Below are 19,896 nucleotides of genomic sequence, written 5' to 3'. Positions count from 1 at the left end.
CACTAACATTTACTCCTGGTAAAAGATTTAAAAAAAAAAAAAAGTAAAACTTTCATCTTTTATGATCTTGCCTACTATTCTGTTCACATGTTCATTAATTGCATTTCCATTGACCATCTAATTGTGCATTTATATGGCAAATTGGAATTACAAAAATACATTTACTTAATGGAAACTCGCCAATTTCGAAAAAAATCATGGTTTTCGATAAAACGTTTTTGTGCTGGGATGAGGTGGTTCGTCGACTGTATAGAAATTAGTGTATTTTCTAGATGCAAAACGAGTCATGTGATCAAAAACTGGATGTTACTACTGGTGGAAAAGATGAAGATGATCACAGGAAGTGGTAAGATGATGACAGCACAGCATGTTTTTAAATGACTTATTGTGTGAACAAACTTATTCATATATGATTTTAATTGTGCTTCTGATTTAATGGAAACACTGCAAATGCGAAATTGTGTTTTTTCAACATTAGAGGAATGTCAACAGTTTTGTGCGCAATTGTAATGGAAGCACAGCTAGTGTTAGCAGTCTGCATTTTATAGTAGACAACTAGCTATTTTACAGTGTCTCAGGCAAATAGGCAAAGTTTCAGGCAAAGTCTCAGATTTGGACCGAGTTGCTGGTTTAGAGCATAAAAAGCTCAGATAATTAAGTCATTTCCTCCATCCTCAGCAGCTGTTTTGCTCCTTCTTTATTTCTGTACTGGATAATAGACCTAGTGTAAAAGTGACTGACGAAACAGAAAAAAGGTTTTAAATAATTTTAATTAGGATTGTAAATGAGTCAGTTTTTCACCTGGAGGGCATTTCTCAAAATTTTATGAAAGTATTTAAAAACTCTTGAAACAATTCACAGTTGGAAGGCTTGAAGGAGAGAATAACTAACCTGCTGTGACATCTCTAACCCATTTTTTGTAAAGCCAGCACATAGAAGATCACTTTTTTCTGTTTCTTTCTTTCCCTGCACTATATTATTACCAGCCTTCAGCAGACAGTATTTTTTCTGTGCAGTTTATAAATTCAAAATTCGAATTATGTGCTTTTTCAGAATTCAAAATCATTTGGACTTAATTTAAATAAAATTATTTAAAATCATGTATTTAATACATAGATTATGAATAAACTTTATTATATTTATTCATAAAAATTAGACAGACTAAATATTTGTCTTCCCAAATTATTAATACAAAATGCATGCAAAATGCATTTAGTAATTTCTCATGCAAATGTATGCAAACAGCATCAGACAAGACATTAATTTGCTTTGTATAACTATTTTAGGACTATACGAGGACATGTTAACTCAACTTTGCTCGCTTTTAGCACTCTCAGATATCTTTGTGGATTTCCCAAAGGTACAAATACCCTTTGAATACTCAAACTGTGCCACAAACAGTTAAAATATAAGGCAATTACGGCGAAATTACAGTCATCAGGGCTTTATTTTCCTCTTTAGTGAATAGTGCACAATGGCTTTTTTTAGTTTCCCATAGTCCATTATAACATCTTCAAATTGCTTCCATTTCCTTCACTGATATTCCCATAACTTGTTGGGATAATTAAGCTGAATGAATGGGCTTAAATGTGGATCAGCTATGGATCATAAAATGGGGGTTGCTAGGCAATTTTCTCAGACTAGACAATGGCTGAGGTGTAAGGAAAGCAGAATACTTTGATTGCAAATTCACACCAACAGATTATATCACTGTAGTCACAATATGGATGTATTAGTACAAATAATGACCTTTCAATAAAAGAAATGGCAGTTATTTTGTGATATTAACAACACAATCACCGGTAAAAGTTTGGTCTGGTTCACATGTTTTGCAGATTTGGAGAAGGTCGTCATCCCTTGTTTTTAGTGGGGTGTGCTGTGACACTGTGGGGTGCTTGAGTTGCTACGGAGATGGATACAGTCTTTAGATCAAAATCATCAATATAAATCATGTGTGTTGGTTAATGTTCCACTTATTATGGTTCAAAAGGAACTCTAAACAAATGGTCTTATAGTCTAGACCAGAGGTTCTCAAACTGTGGGGCGCGCCCCCTAGTGGGGGGCGCCATGCGTTGCAAGTGGGGAGGAGCGGGAAGCCGTCTGGATGAAAAAAAAAACATGAACGCTGTATGCGCTGGGTTTTTACCTTAGAATGGCCAACTCTCTGTTATTCCTCTGTCAATTTGATACAGTCGGGGCTTCCGCACTTCCCATATCGGTGTCCTCTGTCACTTTAACAGTTAAAACTGTTTAATCCGTTGTTAACATGTCGTAACCTGTTTTTCCGAGCCGCCTTTAAACGCAACATGAGCGCTACGCAGGGTTTATACCTGTGCAGCAGTGAAGGAGGCCTGCTGCTGCTGTCCAGAGCTACGCAGGTTTGTGTTAGAATCATGGCAGCAAACCAGCAAAACGCAAAAAAACTTTTCACAGTTTTTCCCCCAGACTAACCGACTGAGTTGAGTAAAATTGTTGGATGCAGGTAATGTTAGCTAAAAGATGACTAGCTAATATCAATACAGCACCTTAAGCTTAACAAGTAGCCTGTAGGCTACCGATATTGTTGTATATGTCCTGCTACGATTCATTTTGCCCCCCAAAAAGTTGATTCCCCCCTGGAAGGTTGATAGAATAACAGCAGATCTTTGATGTATTGCGGTTCTAAGCCATTCAGTTATTTATAAACTAACAACATTATTTTAAAGTTTATTCTCTGTGATACACAGAGCTAGTGTAAGGACTTTAGAACTGGGCCTCTGTCTTCCTGGTTTTAGTGAGGACACCACCAGCAGCGATAGATGTTTTAGGCAGACCTGTGAAGACACTGTTACAGTAACCAATGCGACTAAAGATAAACAGGAATGAGTTTGTCTAGCTCTCGCTTCTCTTAATCCTGTAAATGTTCTTCAGTTGGTAGAAGGCCGACTTTGTAACTGTCTCTATGTAGCTCTGAGGGTTGGGGTCAGAGTCCATCACCACACCCAGATTTTGAGCCTGATCACCATTTTACTTTTAACCCTTCCATGTCCTTGCCTCCTCACTTTAGGGCGCCCTGACGTGGTGGAGTCCGTTCCAGATGACCCCACTTACAACGTCAGCAGCGAGCTCACCCTGGAAGTGACCGCTAACGACGATAACGCCAAAATCTCCTGCGTCGTCGACCACGACTCTGTGAAACATGGGGAGAAGAGGAGCGAGCAGTCTCTGCGGGTGTTGTGTAAGTCAACTGGGAGACTGGGAGGTTTGCTGGGAGAATGAATGGTGAGAAGATACAACAGGTGCTGGGTGAAGAAACGGGAGAAATGTAAGCTAGTGTCTTTGACGAATTTGCTTCTTTATATTCTTTCTTAAGCTTTTTTTGAAAAGCATGAGAAACATCCACCTCCTTTGTAGTTTGATCTAAAATGTACCAGTCTGTTATAACAAGAAGAAGACAGGAATCTTACTTTTCTTGCCTGCTGCACTCAGCTAGAGTTGAGCCACAGTGGGTAAGAAGAACACTTTATCAGCTAAAATGAAATCACTAACTGAAGACTCTGTATGAATACTGCCCCCCTGTGGGTAAGGTGGTGGTACTGCAGCTCAGAGGTAAAGCAGCGCTATTGTGTAAGGGGGTTATGTCATAGTAAGATGATGCATGTAGAACACAGAATATAGTAGATGGAGACAGGAATGAATGGGACTGTCTGTGGTGTGTGTACAGCTCTTACTCCTGTGTTATATAACCGCACCGTGTCGGTGTGTGTGTGTGTCTGTGTGTGTGTGTGTGTTCGTCTTCTTCTTATAGATGCCCCTGAAGTAGCGATCACTCCTGAGGAGAGGATGGCGATAGAGGGGCAGAGGTTTTCTCTGCAGTGTTCAGGAAAAGGCAACCCTGAGTAAGAGAAGCACACACACATTCCTTTTTCACGTCAACCATTTTACAGAAATAAGCGCATGTTTCTTCAGACACACTTGCCTACAATCTGCATTTATATTTACAGCAAATTGTTGCCATGCTATCTATTTAAACACATATTTGCACTATGTTAGGTTACAACTGAAATCTCACAGTTTTTTACTGGTATTTTATTGGGCAAACACAAAGTTCTGTTATAAAATGAGAGGATTGGAATTTGTGGTTGTACCCCTAAATAATATCTCCTGTGGCTTCAGAAGTTGAACCTGTGCATAAAAATCAAGCCTCAGAGGTCTGGTTGACATCATTATTAGACAAACAGTGCCATGAAGGCCAAGAGAAAAGTTTAAAGCATGGTTAAGTTATAAAAGAGTATCCAAAGCTTTAAAAATCTCATGAAGAACTTTTCAATCATCTGAAAGTGAAAATAGTATGACACAGTTGTAAAGCTACTAAAATATGGGCGTCTACCTAAAACGCACAGGTTAGGAAGGGAGAACATTACAAAGACATGTAGCCAAGAGGCCCATGGTAAGTCTAACCTTTATAGAAGAGGGACAAGACAAAGGCCATAGCTGAAAGAAAGCCATAAGAAGCCCTGTTTGCAACAAGCCATGTTGGGGATACAGAATGAAAAGTGGTTTTGGGGCTTACTTTAGAAATGCCATTTGCACACATTGCATGTCCCCCCGATCACACCGTTCCTCAAGGCGAAACATTGTAATGGTTTTATCATGCTTTGGGAATGCTTTTCTTCAGCAGGGATCAGGAAGCTGGTAGGAGTCAATGGGAATGTTGATGAGCTAAGTACAGGGCTGTCCAAGAAGAAAACCTATTAGCAGTTGCTAAAGTCGTAAGACTTAAGCGGTTCTCCTTTCAACAGGATAGCACAAACCTAAAAAGCAGACACCTTCATTTAGATCGAGGCATATTTATGTACTAGAATCTTCTGGTGAAATTGGGATTGATAAACTTCTGCAAGACTTAAAAATTTATGTTCCCAGACGTTCTATCCGATCTTACCCTGAGGATTTTGGTATTGAATAAAACAGCATGCGTTACTCTAGATGTGCAAATCTGGTAGAGACAAGCCTCAAAGTACGGCTAGTCTATATACGTATTTTATATCAGTTTCATAGCGTTTTTAGTTTTAAATATCCAATGTACTTCCAAACTGCTGGCATGACCTTCCCGCTTTTATACACATTTTCCTTTTGAGTTGCTACGCTCATTTTTTTTCCCTTCACCTTGCTCTTTTTTTATATTTAGCCAGTTATGGAGCACAGTGACTAAACTTTAAACTGCTCCCACATATTGTGTGATTTTGTGGTCTGCACAGACTCGGTCTCACAGTCTGCAGATGCCTACATTTCTAGTGACAAATTCCTTCATTTCCCACAATCCAAATGTATCGATGAGCTGGTTGAGTACTTAACCTCATTTGTTCTCCACAACGCTAGTGACCATCAGTGTTGTGCAGAAGGTAGTAGCAGTCACAACATGAAACGGCCTCTGCACATGTTACACTACAAGTTGTTACAAGCTTATCAAAGTGAGATGAGTTGGTTGATGCTACCAACCTCACATAACTGAGCCGTGACAGGTTGAGTGGCTAAAACCTTTCCTTGACTTACACGCCCCAGAATGCCATGTGGTTCTGAACTGGAGTATTTTCTATTGATATTGACCATGTTTCTGTTGTGATACATATTAATATTGTTTTATCACCCAGCCCACCCAGAACAAAACTAACAGCAGGAATCACAGAAAAATGTATTTGTGCAAAGTTTTGACCCAGGTGTCTGAATGCAAATAGATTTTCAATGTTGTAAAATTTGGAACTGTGCATCATTATCATTTCCCATGAAATACAATTAAAATATATTGAAATAGTCATGATGTGACAAAATATGAAAAATTCTTATTGTGTGTCGGCACTTTTGCAAAATTCTGTGACTTCTATGAGATTTCAGCTGAGCTGAAGCTCTCAAATCTTTGTCTAATAAAACTGTGACAATCTTGAACTTAAGGTTACACATCATTCCTTTTTCTCAGAGAAAAGCAATAGAGATCCTCTTGTAGGACTTTTGTGAGCTCAGATTTGACTTAAAGTACGTTTTTCTGAAAAAAATATGACAACTCAGTCCACAAAAAACGGCTGCTGACCCGAGGGTCAGTGTTCATTTGGGCCGCTTGGTTTAAGGTGACAGGATGGGGACACTCTGAATAGCTCTAGGTGCCAGAGGTGATACTTTCACCTCTGGTTGTACTCTCTGACATCCTTTTAAGGAAGAAATGCAGTCTTTCTCTTTGACTCTCAGCAAAATGATTCTATTAGGGCTTTATGGTGGCGCAGTTGTTTGCACTGTTTCTTTGCAGGAGCAAGGAAAGAAACAGGAAACAGGTTAAAATGCAGGATGCATTTTAATCCAGGACCGTTGTACTTGTTTGCATGTTCTCCCCATGCATGTGTGGGTTCTACCTAAGTACTACAGCTTCCCTGTGAAGTTCATTAAAATGCTTTGTAGGATAACTATCTAATACTGCTGTTAGGCATGACTGTGTCAATGTGTGGTTATTTATCCTGTGATAGGATGTGCTTAACGTTCCTGCGCCGATAAGCTGACAAATGGAAGAATGGATAAATAAACTGCTGCATTTAACAACAAAACCAAATCATTAACATTAAACAGTTGCTCTAATTTTACAAAGATCTCAGCTCAGGCTGTTTTAATGCAACCATGCTGAGTTTTTCATCTGCCAGAGCCACACTAACACAAGTTGGTTCATGTTGTAAATCTTTATAATGGTAAGCGGAACAATTGGGGCTCAGTTCAAAGGACCAAAAACCACGACACCAAAGGCGAGGTGGCAAAGACAAAAAGGGGAGCTTTACTTCAAAAAGAAGATGTAAGGTTACAGAAACCAGGTGGGAAAAACAACTCAGGAGGAGCAGCCAGAGGCAGAACCTGATACATAGGAGGGACTCGTCAGGAATAGCAGAACACTGAAAAGTGACAACACTGAGCTCAGAGGAGAAGACGGGTGACCTACTGCGGGTTTAAATACTAAAGGACTGATTAGTGAAGTGGCTTCAGATGAACAGAAGAGAGAGTAAAAAGGAAAAGATCAAGTTCAGACCCTCTCAGACATCGCAGCTGAGGGAGTGAGTTCATTAGGTTTTCAGATAGTTTAAAACAGAGGAACTAATGAGACACACCATTGTGGGTGCCCACGTTGCCTGGAAACAATGCATCATCACTGCAGCAAAAAATGACTTCCTTTTCTCTCACATTACAGAAGATATATATCATGTTCTGTCATCAGTAAAAAACAAAAACAAAACAAAAAAACATAAGCATAGATTAAATGCTTTGAGGATTTTGCTATAAATTTGATGAAATTGCAGTAAATAACCTAAGTACGTTGAATTCTTCCATCAGGATTTGAATAATTTTTTCCTTGAATTTAGAACAAGTCCGAAAACTCAGAATATATAACAAGGCTAAAAGAATTACAAATAAGGGCTTTGATATGTCTGTATCAGAGCCTGAATCCATCGGTGTCAATTGCACCTCCCCGAGTCTTCATTTGTCTCCTTATGTTTAAGGTCTCATTAGGTTTAAGCAATTTACTGACTACCTAATTAGCGTGCCGGGGTAATTAGGATCTTTAAAGGAAAAGCAGCTTGGTCCAAGTATCCTTGTGTCAAAGTCACTTACACTTGCACAAAACTGTAGCAAGGTTTGAGGTATACATGTGACTGCTCTATCTGTTTGGATAGGATTATGTAAAAACTAAACTTGTATTTGATGTTATTTAGCAGAGAAAGCCTCATTATTAAGTTGTTTAAATTCTTGGAGGAGGGTGCAGGACTTCAACAGAAGGAAAATGAGGTTCAGGCAAAATGGTTTGAAATGTTAATAACCGACTTGCAGTAGATAACTTTTTTTAATGTCTTCATTTTGTATAAATACAGATAAGTTCTTCCTGGAGGCTAAAGTTAATGACTACGCTGAAGGACACAAAGACCCAAGTAGATTTTTTTCTATTTAAAACAAATCAAAACTGTTAAAACTATAGTCAAACTATCATTAAATTATTATTTACAAAGACCATCCTTCACAATGTTATTGTGGTGATGGGAAAAATTAGCAAAATGCAAGAAAAACTTCATTGGAAAAATAGATGCATTTAAAAAAAAATGTGTAGGAACTTTGGTTTCCATAAACAAAAATGTTTCATTCTCTGACATGAAACAGATGTCCTTTTTATCTACTCCTTAAAATCGAGAACACCTCATTTAAACGTGACATGTGAGAAAACATCAATAAGAAAATAGCTGTCAGAGCAATAACTAAATAGTTTAAAATAACTGAAACTGAAACCAGGCTGGATTTGGTACCACCTCGCTCCAAGGAAGGGAGAAGGAAAAAACTTAGCAAAAAGGGACTCCTTAGCAATAATTTGGTACTATTTACAATAAAGCTAGTTGCTAGAAAGACTTTTCAGAAAAAAGCCTACCATTACAAATGAAAATATATGGGGTCTTGTAAAACCTTCCAACACTTTATGTGGAATTGCTATGGTGAGGCTAAAACAGTTTCTTTGGTGAAAAAAAAACCTTCCTGGGGGATATGCTGTGAAACTAAGGATGACTGGAAATGGAAACCATAGTGGAGGATCTGTAGCCATGTGGGAACATTTCTCTTCCAAAGGCCCATGGACATTTGAAAGGCTTATGAAATAGAGTTTTATTCAACCAGTGCGACATTTTTTATACTGGAACTGTTCAAAATTGTAAAAATGTGCTTGAACTAGCCTCTCACCTCAGGCTATATGGATTCATGCTAATTTAATCCAAGTTAGCCAAGATAAACATTTACTGCAGGCAAAGTTTTGCTGCTAATAACCTCTAAACAAAACTTAAAAAAAACAACAACAAAAAAACAATACAGAACAGGAGCGCAGTATAAAGATGCAAAAATATAAACACTCTTGAAATTTAAGCAAGTGCATCAAATTACATGGTAGGCAAACAATCATTAGCACCAATGAACACCTCCAAAAATAGTTACACCTGCAGGTTGCTTGTACAGGAACCAGCCATAGAGTTTAGAAACACTTGTAAGTAATCAAACATTAACATGTTCAATTTCTGACAACTGCCTGAGCAAATAGTTACTTGTTCAAACATGACTCAGGAAAAAAAAACATAGCAGCTGCTTGTACAAGCTCTCATGTTTTCACTCATATGATTTGTACACAATTCCTCTGAAGGCAACACACACAGAAACAAGCCAGCGTCTTAAATCCTGCCCACACAAATATACTCTTCCACTGGCCTCTCTGCATTATAGATGAACCTTCATCGATCCGCTCTGCCATCCTCTCGCTCCTCTCCTCCCTGCCTCCGCCCATCCCCTCCGTTGTCTGGTATCTCTCGACTGGCGTGTCACTCACACCTCGTTCGCCGCTCTCCGCCTTGTCACGTCGCCTCCTTGCCCTCCTTCCCTACCACCTCTATCCGTCCTTTCCCATAATTCTCCTTCTTCTCTCGACGTGCACCTTTTCACCCGCCCTCCCCGTCAGCTAGACCGTCCTGTCATCCTTTCCCTACTCTGCCGTCGTCGCCCTGTCATCGTTTCACGGGAGGGCTGAGGAAGAAGACTAACTGCTAAGTTTGACTGTCAAGTGAAAAACAGAGGGGGCTGATGAGAAGGAGGTGACTGTCATTGCATGTATGCATCGATACAATAAAAGTGGCTGTGACGGAGTCCTACGGGCAGATCTGCTGAGAATCTGTCTGTGATACAATAGCACTCAGTGGATGAAACCATCCCTTTGAATTATGCATGCTCTTACATGAGGAATGGCCCTGTGCTGCAGTAATAAATGGCTCTTTCTTGTCATAATGGACTTGTCAGTGCAAGAGTTCAGGAGATTCTATAAATATACTTTAAGACTAAATATCATATTTTAATGTAAAGAAAAACTAAAAACCTTGAAAGTATAAAATATGAATAAATCACAAAAGGCATTTCCACAGATTTTTAAATCAAATCAGTAATTTAAAAACACTTTTACAACATAAAATCAGGCTTTTAGAGTCGTAACTTAAAAACTGCATTTCCTTACATGATAGCAGCATGTAGCAGTAGCAATACTCACTTGATGCCTATTACAATCTATCATTAAATAGAGATTGTATTCTTTGGTAAAAATATTGTTTTCCAAAAGTATATTGAACTGATGTGTGACCTAAATTAATCACTGATCCCTTCAAATGTTCCTCTTATACATTTAGCGATGATAATTAGCTTTGGGAGAGGCTTCTTTTTCTATACTGTTAAATAAATGAGAATGATTTAATGTTGCTGCACTCTAACTAAAAATCAGTATTTCAACTTAGTTTTGTATAGATCACCATATAAATCTGCTTTTTTAAACTCAAATTTGAGATACAAACTTTGCTATCATATGTTATGCTTTGATGCCCAAGTTTGGAGTTTGAAATATAGTGTCACTCTTATGGGGTTTCCACACCTGATAGTCCAGTACACTCAATTTATTGGGACCAGAGTTGGAAGATTTGTCACATTTTCAGTCAGTGTGGTTTGCTTTCACACTGGACTTTGTCAATCGAATCAAATTCTTTGGAAAACCTGTTCCCCTCCTCGCCAGTGGTGGTGCTGTACCAACAACCACTGGAGGAAATGACACAAAAACCTCTGAAGAAGACATGGAGCACAGCTTCATTCATGAAATGTGAACAAAAGTGAAGCAGTGTCAGATTTTAGCAGGACTTCTCTTTTGTCTTTTATAAAAGATCACAAGCTCTTTCTTCCACTAGTGCTGGACTCTTGTGTTTGTCTTGGTTGTATTTACCCAGAATGCCCTGCATGGTCATTTTTGGAGCGGTCTCTGGCCTGCATGGCGTTCACATATGAATTTGAGAGTTCACGTCAATTGAGCCAAGACCAAGGTTTCTAGGCGGACAAGAGTTAACTTTGTTTGGTTTGCATCAGTGTTCGATGCGCACGTTCCCAAACGAACTGGACTTAAACGAACTAGAGTTCGATTAAAGCAGACCAAACAGGGTGGGAGTAAGTAGAAGAAGTAATCAAAACTATGATGTGTTCTTCAAAGTATATTAATATATTGTTCATAGCTAAGTTTCAGAAAGTGCTATTTAAAAAAAATAACAGTATATAAGAAGAGGATGGCTAAACAGGAGGTGGAAAGGGAAGAAAAACAAACAAAGAGGCATAGGAGTGGCAGTGTGAAGTGAAGCAAAGCGACGTGTGGGTGGAAGGGAGACAGAAAGATATGGTGACAAGCAACAAATGACCAAGACAGGCAATGAGAGAAAAAAACAAGAGGAACTCAGTGAGTGTGTATCTGTGTGTTTTAGCATCACCTTGTAAGGCCCATTTTTCAAGCAAATACTACATTGTGAGGACCCCATTCTTCTTATAGGTCCCAAATACCCATAAGAAAAAGTACTGTTTGTGGGTTAGGGCTGGAATATGGTCATAAAAATGAATGGAATGCAAAGTCCTTGTGAAGATAGAAAGATATACTATGTATGTGTGTGTGTCTGTGTATGTGTGTGTGTGTGTGTGCGGTAGAAAAAGGAGAAGGATTGGAGCGTGCTCAGTTGTGTGAACAGCGGCTTGCGGGTGAACTAGTGTCCAATCAAATCAGATACAGGCCGTCCCTGCAGCTGTCAGTCAAAACCCAATCACCGCGACAACACCTTTCCTCCGACACACCCAGCCACTCAGCTCCTTCGCCTCCCGTCGAGCTGCCCTCCCCAATCAGACTCAATAAATGTCACACTACATTCCCCTATCCACACTTTTTTCCCTCAGTAGTTTCATCGTTTTAGGTTTGAAAGGATGGCTAAGCGTGTCGAATTCTTTCTGGTTTCTTTGACGCCCAGCAGCAAGAAGGAAAGGCAGAAAATCTGCGTTCTACAATCTGTTATATTTCCTATCTATTTGATCAACGCAGGCAACAAGTGTTCATAATCTCATCACATTTCCACTCCTCTAGTCATTTTACAAGTTAAGCTCCTCTTCCCGTGCTCATTTAACACATTTAAAGCCGAGAAGGTTTGAAGAACTAAAACCTGTTTCATGCGAGCATCTGTAAGTGTGCAAGGTCATGGTCCGCTTTAGAAACAGCAGGAGGCGTGTAATACGATTACAGTAAGCTGTAAATTATTTTAGGACACGGCTGCTGATGCCTTATATCAGTCTTACTGTCACTGGTTACATTGAGAAAACCATTAGCTCTGTAGCTATACCTACCACTAATAAGACATCTGCTTTCTCATGATAACGAAAAAATCATTCCTACGCGTTGTTCCAAATTAGACATTTGACTTGGTATTTGCTGCATTATGTGGATGAGTGTAATAGTGGGTCCAAAATATGACATGCATTCAAAATCTGATTTTTTTCCAACATGACTAATTAATCCAACATTAGCACTGCATAGTGAAATTAAAATAAAACGATAAAAAGGACATGAAACTGTTTAGAAGAGCAATTAAACAGTGACGGAGAGACTCGTATTATAACTTAGGGAAATGTAGTGTTCTCTATTTTAGAGCGTTCTCCACTGGACCCTAAACCCATCACAGTAACAACAAATTTCAGCATCGCTGGCTTTCTAAACTAACAAGACAACAAGAGCTGGCAGAAATTGCATCACTATTTCCAGGCTTGCAGTTAAAAAGAAATCAGTTTATTGACACATGCTTGTGTCTGTGCTTCAAAATGTTAGGAAAAGTCTCCTAACAATGTAACTGCGCAGAGTCCTGCTGCATGAGACAGCTTTGTCTGGATGATGTTACACACATAACCATTGATTTCACTTTTTATGAACAATTCACAAACCTTTTTGAAGTGAGCACTGTTACCGTCGGCTGCTTTGGGTGCCAAAAAGCAGGGAAACCCACCCAGAAGAAAGAAATACACACGTGGAGCTTACAGTATGCAAGGGCCTGGTTGAGAACCTTAAGAAATATTTCATAAAATTTTACCAAGACATTGAAAAATATATATTTTTACCTGTATGGGGAAGTAGAAAAATATCATTTTTAATTATAGCATTACATTAAGTACAATTTGAATATAAGAAATTACCCCAGATTACTGAGACAATAAATGCTGAAGAGATCCAGACTATTCCAAGTCTTTGGCAAAAATATGACTACTTTCAAAGTCTTTTAAACTCCTTTTTCTGCATTTCACACTGATTCATTGATGAATCATTCAATCTGCTGTGGCCGAAACGCTTGTCATACAAACTGCTTAATTGATTGCCCTAAAAATGATTGTAAACGGCATAATGAGAAGCATTGTTGTGATGACATGCTGAAGGCGGAGTGTCAAAACACTTAGGAGCTTCTTAAAGAGACAGATGCACAATTTCAAGGTGACAAATTATAAAGTCAAATGTCTTTTAAGTCATGTTTGATTGATTCAGCATTTTCATAACAACTGAAGGTAGTTACTCGATTGTACTATAAAATGCCACTATTTGCCTGGAAAGTCAATATAAACTTAGATCAGTTTATGCGTATCTGAGACGACTCAGCTCAATATCCTGGTAAGATAATCATTACTGATAATGTGCCACATAACCTCACTGAACCTCACAGAAATGTAAAATATTTTTACTCTGATAACTTAGCTGGTGTTCCTCTGCTGCACCGCCTATCTGACCTGTCAATATCCTTTACTGACAGCTCTGAGCACAACAGCTGTCAGCAATGTCAGCCCAATGGCATGAGTCATAACAATACGGCAAAGGAAGAAACTGAAACTTTTTACTGTTTCTTTTCTTTTTTAAGATAGAATCCTGAAATGAATCTTTTGTTTTTATTTCACAACATAATGGAGTTGAAGCCTTGCTGGCTGATTCTAACACCTAGTTACTTAATTTTGCTGATGCAGTGGTGTAAATTTAATGCAGAATTATATATTTTCAATATATTATCTATATTTATTTTTTCCCAATAATATATTACCTGTTCGCTGCATTTTTGCCAAGCTTATTAGATGCATAAATATTATTGTCACTTGATTTCAGGACCTTCCAGCAGTATTTTATAAAGGCTTAAAGGTTTCTCTGCTGCTTTTTATAGATAAAGCAGCAGAGAAACTAAAAGTTTTGTGTGATTTTGGACTATGATCCCCTCTGCTATTACCAAGTAGAGAGTAAAATATCTGTCTTTAGAAGTCAAGCTTCACTTTCTTTTTCTTCACCGCTGAGTTTCACTGTTGGATTTTTAATGCTTGGCAGGAAGTAACAGCATCAGAGCTTCTTTTGTGAGTCGTGCTGCCTTATGAGCCTCAAAACCCCTCTGCTGAGAGCAAATGGAATCAAAAGAGTTTAACTGGATCCATCTGCTAAAAAATAAAATAAATAAACTTGTCAGACTTTATACAGCTGAGAGCTTTACAATTTGATTAATTATTTTATCTACTGTTAAACTCTAAAATCTGAAAATAGCGACTGAATCTAATCTGCTGTCTCTGTTATCAAATCTGAAAATACAGAATCTTTCATGCAGGGGTCATGATCATAAAATGATCTTCAAATTTGAGCTAATGGACGCTTGCTAAGCATAAAGCTCACACTAAAAGCAGGTTTTATAGCCGTAAAAGAATACTTTACACATGCTTCCTGTGACAGGTTTGCTGTATTCTGACCCGTAGCCGCTGTAAAAGAGATTAGCTTTACATTCAATAACAGAACACAAGCTACAGCCGTTAAATGTGAAGTTAATTGTTCAGTTAATTGCATATTATGTCACATTTGGAGGCTGCGTAATACAACAGCTGATTACATTTTATAGCAGGTAGCCAGACGCACTTGCTTTAAATGCTTAATGCTTGGATAATCTTTTTTTCATTTGTCTTGGGAGTGCTGACTGAGCACGTGAGCTTGTCTTTGGCACTTGTATTCCTATAGGAAATGCAAAACTAACAAAGCAATGCCAAGTGTCGAGGGACTCGGCTGTTGTTTTTTATGTTAGCTCTATGCAAGTTTTAGAAAGAGAGAGAGTTTGTTTTTAGCTCAAGTTATTCAGTTTGTTTTATATATTTGGTGTAAACTGACAAATTATAAGAAGAGGGGATAAATGTTCACTTCACTAACACTTTAAATCTACTGAATGCACCTTTATGTGCACATTTCAGAGAGCAACTAATCAGTCCAAGACATCCAGATCCGTCCCTGATTCAGACTTGCTGTCATTGTAATTACTGTACAGCGCTTAAGGACTTTGCTATTTGCATAATTGATTCTTTTATCAAGGCACGTCTCGCTATCTCTCTCATATACAATCTGTTACGCCAAATGGATTTTTCTAACAAGGGCAGATCTGAAGCTCTGATTCTGTTGTCTCCCTCTCACTGCGTTTCTTTTCATCTCCTTTTGGAGCAAACACCTCCGTCTTTCCGATCATCATACTCGCATTTTCTTCAAAAACTTTTTGTTCTTTCTACAACAAAAGGTGACCATACCTCCTAAAATCCTTCACATTTCATTAGGAAACACCTGAGAAATACAATATCAGAAAATATTACAATGAGGATATTTTTGGTATGACGATAAAAGTTGTGATATGTGGTTATTTTCTTATTTGCCCTTCCATCACCTTGTATGACCTGTAGCATTTTGGACAATGCCATTTGTGTCCGGTGTGAACATCTGCAGCCGTAAAGCTCAGTCCAACAGGCTAATGATTACGTTAACATGCAAATAAGAGTTTTGAATATTATCAGGACACTTTGGATATGTTAGCCAGCAATTATTGAACTCCAAAAGAGTCCTTTGTGATACGAATACTGTGGACACAAATATTGTAGTGACATATTTGCAATAGATTGTGTCTGTAGCCCTACACAGACATCAATGGGTTTTTTTATGAGATTTTACGTGACAGAAACTCAACGTTGTGGTTTTTCAGCTTTAAACAGCAGCTTAAGATCAGTCAGACTGCATGGAGAAGAATTATGAGCTTCAGTTTACAAGTCTTTAAACTTGTAAACTTTACAAGCTGCTATGTTTAGTTGCCTTGTTGGAAGGTGAATCTAATTCCAAGTCTAAAGTTTTTTAAGTTTCTGGCAGGTTTTCTTCCAGCATTGTCCTGTATTTCTAAATGTCTCCATATTGGTGGCATATTTCCTGTCGTTACTGAAAAAGAGAATCCCCGGAGCATGACATCTCCACTGCCCCTGTTTACTGTCTGTGGTGTGTTGGGTCATGTTGGCCAAAAAGTTAAGTCTCATTTAGGTTAGTTTGCCTTTGACTAGTAAGTCAGTTTAACAGAGGTGTAATAAGAACAAAAACAGCCCAAAAGATTCACTTTATTTACTAATTATGTGACTTCTGAAGGTAGTTTCTTTTTCTGTGGATTGTCTTTAGGGGAATCAAAGTAAAAAAAAAAAAGAGTTGTTAATAGTAAAATAAAATATATTCCATTTTTTATGAGCTACTTTGTCTTGTTTATGACATTAACAAAAACAAGAGCTAGTGATTGTAACATGATAATCCTAAGATTACCTTTTTGTTTCATCTATTGCTGTTGTCTTTTTTCTGCTCTTCTTTCTTCTTCTTGAATCTTTTTCTCTTTTTCCACCTCCTCCACACCTTTCTCCATCTTTTTACTCCACTGCTTCCATACTTTATTTGCAAAGTGTGCACATCAAGCAGCTCAGGTTTCTCGTTTCATCTGTCTCAGGCCCACCAGCTACTTCTGGGAGAAGGCGGAGGGAGAGCTCCCCCCACTGGCCAAAGCCGACGGTGCTTTCTTGTCCTTTTCAGTGCTCAACAAATCAGATAATGGCATGTACATCTGCCATGCTGCCAACGACATTGGGAAAGGCAGAGGGAGCTACACACTTCAGGTGCAAGGTAAGGGGAGAAACACTGAGGAGAAGTGGGGATTTATGTTGAGGCAGGGATCTTTTACATTTCTTCATGTTCTTTTATTTTTATTTCTTCTGTTGTTTGTTGTGGCTTTGCTTGTACGTCCATCTTTTTTCTCTTCTGATTTCCTTTTTTTGTTTTGTTTTGTTTTTCTCATCCAACCGTGCAACCATAACCACCCGACCGCTTTCGCACATTGTTGCGCCTCTTTCCCCTGGCTGTTGATGTGCTGTGTTTGTTCAATGCGTTGGTTGGTCTGTTTGTGTTTTTTTTAAATTATTATTATTATTGTTACGCTTTGCTTGCCTATTTTTCTTTGCCTTGTAACACATATTCCTCCACCCGACCCACAAAGACGACCCCGACTCCTCAAACACAGTTACCCCCACGTTTTTCCCCACTTCTGTCTCTCCCTCCTCCCCACCTGACGTCTTCCAAGGCTCAGGGTCAGACTTCAGTGACTTCATCTCCACCTTTTCCCCTGACTCCTCCCCTTCGACGGCTGTGATCTCAACCACCATCCCGCCATCTTCCACCACCACCACCCTCTCCAACGCCCTTTTCCCTGACCTGCCCTTTTCCCCTGACTCCTCCCCTTCGACGGCTGTGATCTCAACCACCATCCCGCCATCTTCCACCACCACCACCCTCTCCAACGCCCTTTTCCCTGACCTGCCCTTTTCCCCTGACTCGTCCCCTCTCATCCCTCCATCCCCTGCGACTCCCTCCCTCTCATCCCCCACCCCCTCAGTTTCCGTCCAGACGAACGGAGTTTACACTTTCACAGGTAAAACCAGTTCCACACTTGCACTCACACAAGACGTTTAGTAATGGAGTGGAAAGAGGGGGGAGGGGGGACATTAAAGTCACTGCTTTGTTATTTTCTCCTTCAATACACAGACTGCATAGCTGTCAGAGACACTTGTTTTATATACAGACCCATGCAAACGATCCCAGAAAACACACAGTGATGGACAAAAATTTGATTTTTGTGGCTGTTTGCAGCTATTTCATGCTTTTTTTTTCTTGTTGTCCTCTTTCCTCTTATTGATATTCCCTAATCCTTAACCCCCGTATCCTCAACATGCACTCCTCGTCTTTATCCATGCATCCACTCGTCCATCCATCCATCCCTTCATTCATCCATCATTCATCTAAATATTCAACTGTCCATCTACTCATCTTGAGAAGGTGATGCACGCAACTTGACAGGTATAACTTTTTCCAGCAGTCTCATGTTTGTGTGGGTGTCTGTCGTTTTCAACCACCTGTTTGTGCATCTATCTGTCTGTGATGCTGTCTTGTGTTTGTATGTCTGTTGTACTAAAAACTTACGCTGAAAAATGAATGAAATCCCCACCCACACAGCATACAGGTGCTTCTTAATGCATTGGGATGTAACTGAAAAGCCCATAACAGTCATTTTAATTCAAAAAGGGAAATTCACATGTAAATTAACAACACAGATGGATACACCTTAAAGGGGACCTGTTAAGAAAAATGTCACATTTTGCAAGCTTATACTCTTCCAAGTGCTGAAACAAACTCACATAGCTTTTGGCAATAAGTTAATATTTTTTGGTCTCTGGAAAATGAGCTGTTTCAAAAACCTCCCTTTTGTTGTGTCACAACCGAAGGGCACTGTGCCGTTACCTAGCAACCCAAGCTGAGATCCAGTATGTTTGGTCAGCTGGTTTTACCGTTGCATTCACTGTACAATGGCTGCTGGAAAATGCAAATGTTTGTTGGTGACTTACCATCCAGAAACCACTTGCTACATTCTAGCTGGTTGTGCAGGAGGCTCCATTTCTGCTGTTCAAAGGTGTATAGTTGTATAAGTGTGCATTTGTTTGCAGTCATTGACATGTGTGAGTGTAAACATTGAGTTGGAGTGTGGCTGCTGCAGCATATTTGAATTTCAAGTAACAAGTAATGATTTTGTGCAAAACATGTAATGCACATGTTGGTCTATGGGCCTATAACCCATAGACCAATCATAACCTGTTCAAGGAAGTATTATTGGTCACCCGTAAGCTTTTGTTTTTTCTAAATTTAAAGAGTATATGTTATAGTTATTTGAAGCCCCACATTTAGCTTTTAAGAAAATTAGAGTATTACCTAAGACCAACAAAATAAAAGCATGTTATGGCCTACCTACGCAATCATGGAATGGACTGCTGCCTTGACAGTCGATGTCTGTCCAGCAGTCAGACACAAAAATCCTCCACAGTGAGGATAAGCCACAAAATGTCCTTACTGAAAGAGCTGGCTGATCACAGAATGCTGCATCCAAGCATATTAATGGACAGAAAAACCTGGTGAGGATTCTCTGGGAGTGGACTGCTGCTGGTGACAAAACAGAATAAAATGGAAATAATCTTGCCTAAGATAAAAACATAAAGCCAGAACGTAATGTACAAGAGAAAGATGAGAAATGCCATGCTCAACAATGCAGGGGAGCTGAAGTCTGGTCACTAAGTGAACATACTGTACAGCACATGGACCTGGTTTTCATGAGGCCAACAACTCCTGTTTATTGGTCTATTAAAACACTGCATTATTATAACATTAACATTTTCTGAGTAACTGAATTTTGGAGTTTCATTAGCTACAACCCATAAACTTCAAAAATGATAAGAAATACACACTTGAGATATATCAGTCTATGTGTAATCAATCTGTGATTATATACATACGAGTTTCACTTTTAAAACTGAATTACAAACTTTTCGATGACGTTCTAGTTTATTGAGATGCACCGGTGCCTTCCTGTGGTTCTTGTGTTTTTTTCTGTCTGGTGTTCTGGGGAGAAAACAAATGTTGAACTCTGGAACAGGAAAATGAATTTTTGAAAGCACCACACACACGACGCACATGGACAAACCGCCTCTGAACACAACAAGACGTCATACACTCGCATTTCTCCAAGACATGCCAGCCAGCATGACCTCTTAAATGGTACAAGTCATTTACACATTGTTGCACTTCATGTGTGTGTGTTTGTGTGTGAGTGTGTGTGTGTGTGTGTGTGTGTGTGTGTGTGTGTG

At 39.1% G+C, this 19,896-nt stretch overlaps 1 protein-coding gene across 5 annotated transcripts in view; it reads left to right on the top strand.

Annotated features, from left to right (window-relative positions):
- The window catches only part of cadm3 (cell adhesion molecule 3), a 161,081-nt gene that overhangs the window by 133,108 nt on the left and 8,077 nt on the right, over positions 1 to 19,896 (top strand). For 3 of the 5 annotated variants that reach the window (XM_016671490.1, XM_016671491.1, XM_016671492.1), the window contains exons 6-10: positions 3,047 to 3,217; positions 3,788 to 3,878; positions 16,662 to 16,834; positions 17,205 to 17,636; positions 18,041 to 18,061. In XM_016671490.1, coding sequence (XP_016526976.1) covers positions 3,047 to 3,217; positions 3,788 to 3,878; positions 16,662 to 16,834; positions 17,205 to 17,636; positions 18,041 to 18,061 — 888 coding nt within the window. The remainder of the gene's footprint in view (positions 1 to 3,046; positions 3,218 to 3,787; positions 3,879 to 16,661; positions 16,835 to 17,204; positions 17,637 to 18,040; positions 18,062 to 19,896) is intronic. The other 2 variants (XM_007552028.2, XM_007552029.2) reach the window with 2 other exon arrangements.

The sequence above is a fragment of the Poecilia formosa genome, unplaced genomic scaffold (assembly GCF_000485575.1).
Source record: "Poecilia formosa unplaced genomic scaffold, Poecilia_formosa-5.1.2 Scaffold45, whole genome shotgun sequence".
Classification (NCBI taxonomy): domain Eukaryota; kingdom Metazoa; phylum Chordata; class Actinopteri; order Cyprinodontiformes; family Poeciliidae; genus Poecilia; species Poecilia formosa.
Note: the sequence above shows the minus strand (reverse complement) of the source record. Positions and strands in the feature narration are given on the sequence as shown.